Source organism: Carlito syrichta, unplaced genomic scaffold, assembly GCF_000164805.1.
Source record: "Carlito syrichta isolate Samal-C Ts95f unplaced genomic scaffold, Tarsius_syrichta-2.0.1 Scaffold302354, whole genome shotgun sequence".
Lineage (NCBI taxonomy): Eukaryota > Metazoa > Chordata > Mammalia > Primates > Tarsiidae > Carlito > Carlito syrichta.
The window spans coordinates 127,408-139,345 of record NW_007246450.1 but is presented as its reverse complement, the minus strand read 5'-3'; the positions used below and the strand labels follow the sequence as shown (position 1 = coordinate 139,345).

Below are 11,938 nucleotides of genomic sequence, written 5' to 3'. Positions count from 1 at the left end.
TACAGTTTAGACCACAGTGAAAAATGTATTTTTGTGAAGCAGGGGCATTCACAAAAGGTCATCCTCAGATGAAGCTGATGTTTAACAAAAAGGATCTGAATGTTTGTCTAAGTCATAAAATAGAAACAGTAAATCAGAAACAGCTCTCCTTCAAGCACAAAACACTCCCTTTTTAAAAGACAAAACACAAGCCTTAACAGGTCCACTCTGAGAGATGAACTAAGCTTGTCAGACCTACCACCGGGATGACAGGATCATCTGGCAGACAGTGTGGAAAGAAGGCCCATTTGGGTTCTCTCTGATTATGTTCAGATAAACATCAACACTTAAACCTACTTAATTATGAGTTCAAAGTGAAGTTGAAGGAATTCCCCTCTCCAAATGAGGGTTACACTTGTGTGAAGATGCTTCAAGCCCAAATCCAGGTAGTTAATATTTCATTACTACCTTAATGGACTGAAACCAACTGAAGGGGGCTTAGGGTAGGGATGTCTGTTTGGCTTTCAGTTTTCTCTGTATTTCTTTTAGCATTATGTAGCCCAGTAGCCCATAGACTAAGTATCCAGATGCCTTTGAAGTGAAGAGACTGCGGTCACCTGGGCAAGATTCTACACCTGGCAAGGAATCCTGGCCACAGGCTCTAAAGCCCAGAGTTCTTCAGTTGAAGATAAGAGAATCTTTCCTCTCACAAAAGCTCAGCATCAATCACAATGTTCAAGCCTCAAACACTTTTTGGGGGGTGCAATTTAACCCAGGGCCAAGTGCTAAAGACACTTGGCAAATACTCCCATCCAGAGGCAAGGCCCTTTCTATCATTACAACTTAAATTACTTCACCTATATACCTTCCTCAGGATGAAGCCGAGCTGGATAAACTCATCACCCTCACAAACCATTTAATGACAAGGAAAAAAAAGTGACACAATCGAATGAATTAAAAGTTTAATAATTCTGAACCATTTTTATAACCGCATTTTCTCTTGAAGCATCGTTATCACAGCAGGTTACAACAACTTTGGGATAAAAGGCAACTGGTAAACTGTTCAAAACAAGGTTCCAAATAACACCTCTTACTGATTTACCCTACCCATACATATCCCAAATAAAGTTTTTGATCAAAAACATGAAATAGATCCACCTGCTTATTTTAAGCATATTAAAAAGGAAACTAATTGGACCATTTCTATTTGTCTATTTTATACAAAAGGCTACACAATGTTACACTTTATTCAGATTACAATTAGAGTGATTATGAATTAGTGTTCTACACCATTACTCAATTCTTAAAAATTAGAAATTGCTGTAGCAGTATTCACTATAACTTAACACTACAAGAGACTTAAAAAACTAACAGTTACTGCAAAAAAAATTAAAGAGCTACTTCAAAGCAAGCAAAGTCAGTACCATTACAGATATTTTTTTAAAAAAAATTTTTTAACAAGCAAGGCTAGGGTTTGATAAATTCCATCTTGTGATCCATTCTTGTGCATTCTTCACTTCTTGAGTCACTCCCAAAATCCATTTGTATTGTTACTCCTCGACCAAAAAGGACCAGAACAAAAAGTTTACTTCAATTGTTCCCATAGGAAACTCAGCTTGGTTAGTGTGTCAGGCACTTTCTGAGATACCAGCCCACCCCTCGAGCCCTCTCAGCAACTCTACAGGCCAATCACAATGCAAGTTCAGACAATACAGCTGTATAAAGAGAGAAAGGCTGCTATTAATGTTTAAAACAGCAAATGTTACTCATTTGAGTATTAAGTTGCAAAAGCTGTGGCAAAAAACATTAAAGTTAATAACTTCCACACATGATCACGTAACAACCAGAAATCTGAGAACATTCAAATGTTCCAAGACATCTCCTTTCAAAGTATGTATCTGTTTGTGGCAGATTTACAAATAGGCCTAAATCACTCCCACCCTACCAACCAAGTCTTTCTGAAGTTCTGTAGGCAGAGTAAAAGTATTTTACCCAAACTGGCTTTTTAAAACTTCTTACCTAAAAGATGATTTACAGGTCAGTATCAAACCAGGCCAGCTGATTGCTGTCACCTGGAGGCAGCCCATCCATGAGGTCCTGGGCATGCCCCAGATCTGGCAGCCCATCAACTGGGTAGTCAGCACCAGGGTGGTGGCCACCCATCTCATGTTCCATCATGGGGTCCATACCCAAGGCATCCTGGCCGTATCCACCAGAGTGAAAAGAACGATAGCTAGGATCTAGAAGAGTCAGGGGAGGTGGCAAAATGGGGGTAGGAGGAGAAAGAAAGGAGAAACAAACATACAAGTTTAGGACATCCTAAGTTTGCCAGCAAACTTTCAGAAAACACTGCTTTCTAGCCTCTTCAACTTCTTCCTTCAGTCAAGTAATTACTCAGTGTCAGGCCTCTCAATAGCCAGGTCACCCATGAGACTACACAGATAACGTCTGTTTCCACCAGAGGCATGTCAGCAGTTTCTAGTCACACATCAGTTTAACCTTGAACACTGTGCATTTATTTATCCCTGGCAGAGATTTAAGGTTCCTGGGGAGGAGAAGTAGGAATCTGTTGTGTGTCTGCCCACCTAGGCAGCAAGAAGTCATGGGAAGGAGATCAAAACAATAATGAGGCCTGGCAGGTGTAATCTACCTGTTGAAAAGTCCAAGTGATACCCACAAAAGTACTGTGAAAATGCAAGGCACTGTTTCCAATGAAACCTTAACATGTTTTATCTTAAGGGTTGACACGCATCTGTCATAGTAGGAAGCTTGTGAGCTTAGTGGTTTAGTAAATAGGTAAAACTAGATGAGGTTACAAATTTAAGATGGTTATAGTTTTAAGTGGCTTACCCCATGTCCATCTTCATTGCCCAGATTTGAATTAGCTTTTCAAGAAAACTCTGATAGTGCAACTCTGCAAATACCCACCCTAGATATGAGCTCAGAGACAAGAATTTCCCATAATCTCACTTTGCGTGGGCTGTAGACAAAGATATTATGAGTTCTCTGGCCAAAAAGAATAAAAAGCCAGATAAAACTGCAAAATCCTGTGCTAAAGAGGCCTAGTAGCAGCACGTATTTGTTGGTGTGGTGTGATCCTATTGCTTGCTCAGTGTGTGGCTTAGAATTCCTATGCTCCATTAGAAGATACTGTTGCTGACTCTGGAATTTAAGAACTGTTTTTAATTGCAGCCACTACTTTTCTGCCAACACTGGTTTCCCAGATGAGCAAACCGGCTCTTCTGATAAAGCTTTAGAACTTTAGCTTGATATGGAGTTAATCGAGAAATATGAGACACATACCATCCTGGCGATATCCAAGGGGTTCTCCCTGGGCACCAATATCAAGTCCAAGATCAGCAGTCTAGATAAACAGGCACAAGGCAAGGAAAAACAGAAAGCAAAATGAAAATTCTCAACTTAAAAGTACACTTTCTAATATTTTTAAGTGTATTTTTGAATTACAAAAGATACAAAGAACTCAAACATTACAGAAATACTTAGAAAATGCAAGTTCTTAAAACTCCACCCCTCAAAGATACATTTTTTTCTCTTTGCATCTAGTATTAAAAATATTCAGAGCCGGGCTCGGTGGCTCAGCCTGTAATCCCGCGCCTTTGGGAGGCTGAGGTGAGTGGATTGCCTGAGCCCATGGGTTCGAGACCCGCCTGGGCAGGCGAGACCTCATCTCTACAATAAATCAAAAAATTAGCTGGACGTGGTAGCGCATGCCTGTAATTCTAGTTACTCAGAAAGCTGAGGAGGAAGGATCGCCGGAGCCCAGCAGGTCGAGGCTGCGGTGGCCGGGAGCGGCCACTGCACTCCAGTCTGGGCGACAGAGTGAGACTCCAACTCAAAAAAAAAAAAAAAAATTCAGTAATGTATTATATTTCAGCAAATATATATTAAGCACCTACTAAGTGCCAGGCACTGTTCCAGGCACTAGAGATACAGCAGTAAACAGAACAGGCAAAAATGCCGACCTGCAGCAGGAGTTGCTGATAGGCAGGATATGTTATCTGAATGATTTTTAGCCTGAGCAGCTAGATGGACAAAGCTGACGTTATCTGAGGCAAAGCGGACTGTGAGAACAGATTTGGGGAAAGAGTGGGTGGATAAAGGTTTCAAGTTGGAACATGAAAGTAAGATGCCTATTAAAAACCCAACTTACACATTGCTCACTGGTAATTTGCATTTTTAAAAACCTAACATCTCTCTTTCCATTCATTCAACAAATATAATCCACTGTATGATCATAGGTGACCACTATGGGGTAAACATCCAAGGTGGTTCTAATTTTATTAGAAACAATGCTTCTACAAACACCTGTACTAAGGACAAAAACTGAAGACAAATTCATAGCAGAAACTTAGATAGAAAAGTGTGAGTTTAGTGTTTTTTAAAAAAAGTATTGATATACTGACCTCCAACTAACAATGTTTAACAGACTGCCTCTTTCCCTATACCCTTCTGATAAATCTCTTTTAATCTGGTAACATTCCTTTTCTCTCTTAGGAATTCTATTGTTAAACAGCACAATTTGTTTGTAATGACTCTGAACAGACTCTTTAAAGCTTATTGTTCTTCCTCACAGCAACTGCTAGGTAGCATTAAGGAGGAGTACTCAAGTCACAGAATAGTCCATACAAACGAACAGTACTGAGTGTTCTGAGGGGAGACCTGTTCTAGCAAACCACCAGATGAATGTGCTCACATTTCCCTACCTCATTCCAAGCCATGGGCTCTGTTCTGAAGAGAGAACTGGTCAGCTCAACTGAAAGCCGTTTCTTGTAATCCTGTGGCTTGTCCTCAGACATTCGGAACAAAACAGCAGCTGCATATGTTGCTGAGAGAAAAGAAAAAAAGACCCTTGAGAAAAAGCTGAGACTGCACGGTACACATCCACTAAGGGCTTTGGTTGCTCTTCTACTTACCCACACCTTCATTCCTAGAGTGAAGTAACTCTGTGAGAGGAGCTGTGGCTCCTTCGGCTTCAATAGCTTCTGCAGCCTCCTTGTCCTGAGCAAGTTCACAGAGGACCCCTGCAGCTACTCTTTGGATATTTTCAATGGGAGAATAAAGCAGCTAAGGAAAAACACACAAACAAAACCTAATTAAATCTAAAACTAAAACACGTTAAGCACCCCATTATGGTGCAAACACTGCCAATTGGGAGTGTAAGAGACATTTACACGGTTTGTATCAAATCATGTTCTCTGAATTTTATGTATGTTCAATGCTCTGGAGCACTGGCTTTCTAGAATATTCTTAGCTACACACCCTTTGTCTCCAGAGGCAATTTTGATATATCTAAGATTTGGAAACCCCAGAGTTGGTGGGGGGCAGAGGGAAGGGGGGTCTGTGCTCTGGCAGCTCAGGCCAGCTCTCTTCCCTCTAAAAGTAAAATGTAAAGTCCTCTCCCTCTTCTTGAGGCTGTAGTCTCAATGTTTCTCCTCTACTGACCAACAAAAATGAAGAGAATTTTCATAAAACTAAATATTGTTACCCCTACTTTTGTTCCTTGATTTTCTGAATTTTTGTTAATCATTAAAATCCTGAAATTGTATGAACACTAAATCTAGAACATCTCACTTAAAACCAACTTACCTGCACAAACAACGGAATGGTATTTAGCCCTCTGATTACGATTCGGTTATGAACATCTCGAGCGAGGATGTGAAGGGCTCCAGTACAGCCTTCAACTATTTCTTCCATGCGAACTCCCTCCTACCAGAAGAAACATGGTTGACAAACAGGGCATACTCCTCTAAAGTTTATGAACTTGAAAGGCTTTCCATTCTGAGTAGCAATTACCAGACCACAGTTATTTACATTATATACCCAAAGTTCCCCATAATTTGCAATTAGTTCAGGAATGCAGAAGATTCCATTAAGTTGAATGTCACTAAAAGGAGATCTCCCGGCAGTACTAACTCCAAGCTAGCACTCCCACGCCACCCCCAGTGCTATACAGTTTCCATATACCCCTGAATTCCAAAGACAACTTTTCTTACGGTAAGGGCACCAACCATTCTGGCTAAAAGGCATACAAGAGAAGATGGGAAAGTAATGTTCAGACTATGTCTACGTTTTTCTCCTACATACCCCCTCTATTTTTGAACATCTTCCGTGTATTTGGTGAAAACTTTGCCAAGTTTAGCGTCAACTGCTAAAATCCTACTTAGTTGCCAACAGAAAATCCACTCAACTCTTCCAAGACTATTCAACTGATGGCTTACATGTACAGAAGAAGGAAGTTAGCTTTTGCAATATGTAAGTACCATCTGCTCCCTGTTTCTGAATTTGAATTTTAAAAGGGTTATGATTCTGCTACTTTCAGTAGCTTTTATAAATAACTTGATTTTTATGAGGACACAAAAACTCCTTTCTTCTTAGAAAAGAGACTTAAAATAAAAAGTGCTCTCAGCATTCTATTAAGCCACCCCATGGAGATGGGCCAATACCAAAAAGTGATAAATGAAGCCAAAGCCCAAATATGAGTGCATTCACAGAGCAACTAGCAACACGGGATTCCTAAAATCTGTTCTGGTAGAATCCATCTTTATTTTTCTCAAGTAACCTCATTAAACAAGAGAAAGCTCTTTGAGTCTTAAAAGTCTGAGGAATCAGAAGTGTATGTAGATTAAAACTAATATCAAAACTTTAGGCTGAGATTATTATGGGTAAAGACTCCAAAAATGCAACTACTTATTTTTGAAATGTGTCAATAGTATATACAAGGGGGACCCAAAAGAAACTGAAATCATCTTTTGGAGGGCAGGTTCCTTGTAGTAAACCCAGAATTTGTTCCTCTGGATCAAACAGTCAACCAAAGTTTTTATTTTTTAAGAAAATATAGTTTATATAAAAACTAAATTAGAAAGTTGAGAGAGAAAAAGAGATTCATCTCCCCAAGGCAGGGGAGAGGACCAAAAGCTTAAGAAAACATAGCCTGGTCATAGCTCAAAGAGCACGTGGCCACACCAGAGTCTAGTAAGGCAATGGCCCAACCAAAAAAAAATTTTTTTTTTTTTTGAGTTGGAGTCTCACTCTGTTGCTCCCGGCCACCGCAGCCTCAACCTGCTGGGCTCCGGCGATCCTTCTGCCTCAGCCGTCCAAGTAGCTGGAATTACAGGTGTGCACTACCACGTCCGGCTAATTTTTTGATTTATTGTAGAGATGAGGTCTCGCCAAGTTGCCCAGGTGGGTCTCGAACCCGTGGGCTCAGGCAATCCACTCACCTCAGCCTCCCAAAGTGCTGGGATTACAGACTGAGCCACCGAGCCCGGCTCCCAACCAAAATTTTTATCTGGAAGTTTTGAGATGGTTATGTCACGATATTTGAGGAAGAAATGTACCAAGCTGTGCACACCCGCCCATATCGCACTGAGTGTTCAGCAGTTTTTTCCCCAAAACGGCATGATCTCCATGCCCCACCATCCCTCTCCACCTGATTTCACCCCACGTGACTTTTGTTTCCCCAGATGAAAAAAGTTCTCATAGGTAAACGTTTTGCTGATGTGGAAAAGGTGAAACAAAAAGCGGCAGAAACACTAACAGGCATCCAAACTGACGAGTTCAAAACTGTTTTGAGCAGTGGAAAAATTATCTCAATAGGTGTACTGCATTAAATGGAGAGTACTTTGAAGAGAACTGAAGTTTACACATGTAAGAATAAATACACTGTTTTTTATAAATAGATTCCAGGTTTTTTTGTATTCTTAGATCCATGAAAATAGTTCAAAACTCTCATGGAAAAAACAGTAAGAAGACCTGTTAAATATTTATAGGCAAAACTCATGCTGTACAATGGGGGATGAGAAGTTATGAAATCAGAGACTTGGATTCAAATTATGGCTCTACTTTATCCAAAGAGGTGACCCTTTGTGTAGATTACATGAGTTAAGTGCCTCTTATCCCACACCAGTAAATCACACCTCATACTACCTTTGTTAAGACTGAATATACAAAGGATATGTCCAAGGAAATATTACTGGGGCCTCATCATTATCTTCTCTGCAGTCACCAAAATATGTTAGTTTTTTTTTTTTTCCAGTTATTGGCAGTCCTTCAGAAAGAGGCATGGGAGGAGCTAATAACCAAAGTAGTTCAGGATCCTTTGGATTTTTACATTCCTTTTAGCCAGGTGTCTCTATAAACATTTACCTACCACAAACTGCTGCTGTGTTCCACCCATGGACGTACGGCGCTGAGTATCCTGATGTGCACGAACAAGCAACTGAACTAGTCGTGGAATGGCACCCTGTTCACGCAAAGGTGCATGATTTGCTGGACAAAGGGCAAGATTTCTAATCAATCCAACTGTGGCCTGCAGATAAGAAAGAGTTGACATCAACTCAACAAAATCATTTTCCTGGCCTAAAATTCCCACCACTCTAAATCTACTGGTAATAACTAAAAGTAGCACTGACTACACAAACATTTCAGAATTCCACCCCCCTGTCAGCCATACGCTCTATTTACTAAAGAATACAATTCCTATTTATCAATCCCTATGCCTTGACAGTCACCCAATAGAGGTGGTTCATTTCCAATTCTGCAAAACTCTACTTTGATTGACAATTTACCTTTATCAGAGGCCAATGGGATGGTGGGTGTAGGAGTTTAACCACAACTGGTAGCCCATAATGAAGGCGAACTGCATTCTGGGCCATTTCTGCTTCCTGGTGTCGGCTGGTCAGATGACGAAGAGCGCAGATGGCAGGCTCAGTGATATCCTCCCTGTCACCAGCTCGAAGGACAGTACGCACAAGAGCCTCTATACCGCCCACTTGGCACACCATCATCTTGTTCTTGTAATTATTGCAAGTGAGGTTAGAAAGAATTCCAGCTGCACAGGTGACCACATTTATATCATCTGAGCCCAGAAGCTGAACAAGAGTCCCAAGAAGACCTTCCATCCCTTCCTACCAAGATAAAAACAGATGTTAGTATAGTATATACTCATATTGACTTTACAAGTAAGACATCAGTTTACTCAGAATTTACCTGTTTAGTTGCAGCATCTGAAAGATTCCTAAGAGTCCAAAGACAGTTCTGAACAAGACGCTGACTTGGATCTGTCAGGTGAAGTCCTAAAGCTTGCATTCCACCTAGAAAATTTAAAAGGATATACGGCAATGGCCATTAGCTTGAAGTTCCTATCAACCCTAAATGTTTTCTCTAGTCTTAGAGAGTCTCTCTCTTCATTTCCAAAGCTGACCTCTCTCTCCCTAAGTTACTGATTTCCTCTCATTTTCTAGAATGTTGCTCAGTTCCCCTCTGCCAGTTCACCTCACTAGTGACAAACTATCAAATTGTTTTCCCTTGCTATATGGCAAAAAGCCTTTATTATCTCCACTGTCCCCCTTAGATAATATTCTAATTTCCTTTAATTCATTCAATCATTTCAAAAAATATTTATAATATTCAGTTCCAGGCCCTGTTCTGAGTTGGAGATACACCAATGAGCAAAATATTCACACATCTCTACCCTCCTAACACTTTAGGTCTAGCTAGAGGAGGTGAACAATTAACAAATATACAATTAGTAACTAAAACCATCTGAGCAAAGACCTCAAGAAGCTATGTAAATTCTTCGGGTAAAAACAATCCAGAAAGAAAGGCACTAAAACACTTATTGCCAGGGACTATATGGAAATCACTGACTCCAAAACATGTGTTCCAACAGTTCACAACCTTCCATTATTTGAGACCCTTAAATGAAGGACATGTACTCTGGCAAAGAAGTATACACAAATCCCAATTCCTGCACACTAGTTTAACTTTACCCATTGCTCTCCAACTCAAACCACTTCTGAATGCAGTAAGAGACACTTTCCCTCATCTCCTTGTTCATCCTTCAGGTCTGTTTGATTTCCTCAAATTAAGTTAGATCTACTTGGTATAATTCTCATGGTACTCCACACTTCTCCTTCATAGCACTTATTGCAATTATGATTTAGCTTACCTTCCCTATAAGACAAAGATCATCTCTATCAGGTTCCTTCCTCATGGTAGTTCCAATTATTTTATTAGTCTGCATATGATTGATGCTCAAAATTTGTTAAATAACTACCTTCTCTCCCCCATATGACTTCATTCCCACCCTCTATAAAACTATTAACTCTAATTGAATAGATTTTAACCCCAGATGCCCGTCAGAACATGTAGAGACTTAAAAAAACACATACATTCTGATTTAGCAGGTGTAGGGTAAAAAGGTTCCATGCTCTTTTGGTTTTGAGGCACGCCCCGTTTCCCTTTTCTGCTGCACCTCCCCATTTCCCTTTTCTGCTGCCCTTAACCTGCATACAAAAATCTCTAGCCTGCCTTCCTTTGCATTCTAGTATCATTCATTCCTTTCTAGCTACCTACTGAGTAATGTCAAGCTTCTGCTTAAAAATTAACAATCCCACTGGGCTCAGTGGCTCAGCCTGTAATCCCAGCACTTTGGGAAACCGAGGCGCACTTTGGGAGACCAAGGCGCACTTTGGGAAACTGAGGCGCACTTTGGGAGACTGAGGCGAGTGGATTGCCTAAGCCCATGGATTCGAGACCAGCAACTTGGTGAGACCTCATCTCTACAATTAAAAAAAAAATTAGCCGGGCACGGTAGCGCACATGACTGTAGTTCTGGCTACTTGGAAGGCTGAGGCGGAAGGCTCTCTGGAGCCCAGCAGGTCGACGCTGGGGTGGCCGTGAGCGTGCCACTGCACTCCAGCCTGGGCAATGGAGTGAGACTCTTAACTCCAAAAAACTAACAATCCCAGGCCAGGCACAGTGGCTCATGCCTGTAACCCTAGCACTTTGGGAGGCCGAGGCAGAAGGATTGCTGGAGCCCAAGGAGTTCAAGACTACCCTAGGCAATATAGCAAGATCATGTCTCTACAAAAGAAAAAAAGAAAAAAATTAGCTAGGCATGGTGGCACATGCCTGTAGTCCCAGCTACTCAGGAAGCTGAGGTGGAAAGACTGCCTGAGCCCAGTAGGTTGAGGCTGTGGTGAGCCATGACCATGCCACTGCACTCCTGCCTAGGTGACAGAGTGAGACCCACTCAAAAGAAAATTAACAAATCCTTCTGATAGTACTATCTATCTTCATGGTACCTATGTTTTCCCCACCACAAACCACTGTTGGTTGTTTCCTTAGGCCTTATATTACTACATTCTATAATTCTTTCAGAAGTTTCAAACGTTTGTACTTTACTATATATTTATAAAACCAAACTATTTCACGCCTAGAAACCTATAATATCTTAATGGTCTGGTCTTCTTGCTTTTGGTCAAACTGTTAATATACACAATGCTAGTATTAAGATCCAAAATACATCATTGTGATGCTTTGCCACTGATTAACAACCATCAAAGGTTTCTTGCTATCTTTAACAGAAGCCAAATTCTTTAGTCTAATCTTGAAGAACCATTTAGAATTTGGATCTCACTTAGCATTCTGAACTGACCAAAGTATTCTACATCTATAGTTCCAAAGCTGGAATAAAGCACAAACAAACTCCATGATGAGTTTACAGGGACCTAGAATGTTCTGAATGTTATAGCTCTGCCTACCTCATTAGTGGGGTTCCACCCACTCCATTACTAAGTTCTGTTTATACAGTCTTTCTCTTCAGCACCTGATCTCCACAATCTCTTTCCTACCTCCAGGACAAAGCACATGTTTCTTTTGTCCACTTGGAAAGCATTTCACCCCCACTTCTCATTTAGACAATAGATAGGTTCCTTCTCATCCAGCAGACCCATTTCATATCCCCTTCATTCTCAAGGAGGTTCTCTTCCTTCTCTAATTAGCCAACTCTCTTCCCCATTAACTGTTAACACTATTTACTGTTCATTTGTCTCATAACACTCATTCCAATTTATAATCACATGTTTTTGTCACCTTCACAAGAATCTAAGAATAAGCTCAGGAACAGTATCTGTTTTGTTAGCCAACATTTGGC

General features: G+C 40.7%; 1 protein-coding gene across 4 annotated transcripts in view; it reads right to left on the bottom strand.

Moving 5' to 3' along the window:
* Positions 1-924: 924 nt before the first annotated feature.
* The window catches only part of CTNNB1 (catenin beta 1), a 46,768-nt gene continuing 35,754 nt past the window's right edge, over positions 925-11,938 (bottom strand). Inside the window, exons 10-18 of one of the 4 annotated variants that reach the window (XM_008056427.1) lie at positions 8,989-9,092; positions 8,568-8,906; positions 8,150-8,308; positions 5,587-5,706; positions 4,914-5,064; positions 4,704-4,825; positions 3,283-3,343; positions 1,999-2,219; positions 925-1,694 (exon numbers count right to left, since the gene is read on the bottom strand). In XM_008056427.1, coding sequence (XP_008054618.1) covers positions 2,011-2,219; positions 3,283-3,343; positions 4,704-4,825; positions 4,914-5,064; positions 5,587-5,706; positions 8,150-8,308; positions 8,568-8,906; positions 8,989-9,092 — 1,265 coding nt within the window. In that variant the 3' untranslated portion in view covers positions 925-1,694; positions 1,999-2,010. Of the gene's footprint in view, positions 2,220-3,282; positions 3,344-4,703; positions 4,826-4,913; positions 5,065-5,586; positions 5,707-8,149; positions 8,309-8,567; positions 8,907-8,988; positions 9,093-11,938 lie in introns of all 4 variants that reach the window. The other 3 variants (XM_008056424.2, XM_021711540.1, XM_008056422.2) reach the window with 3 other exon arrangements.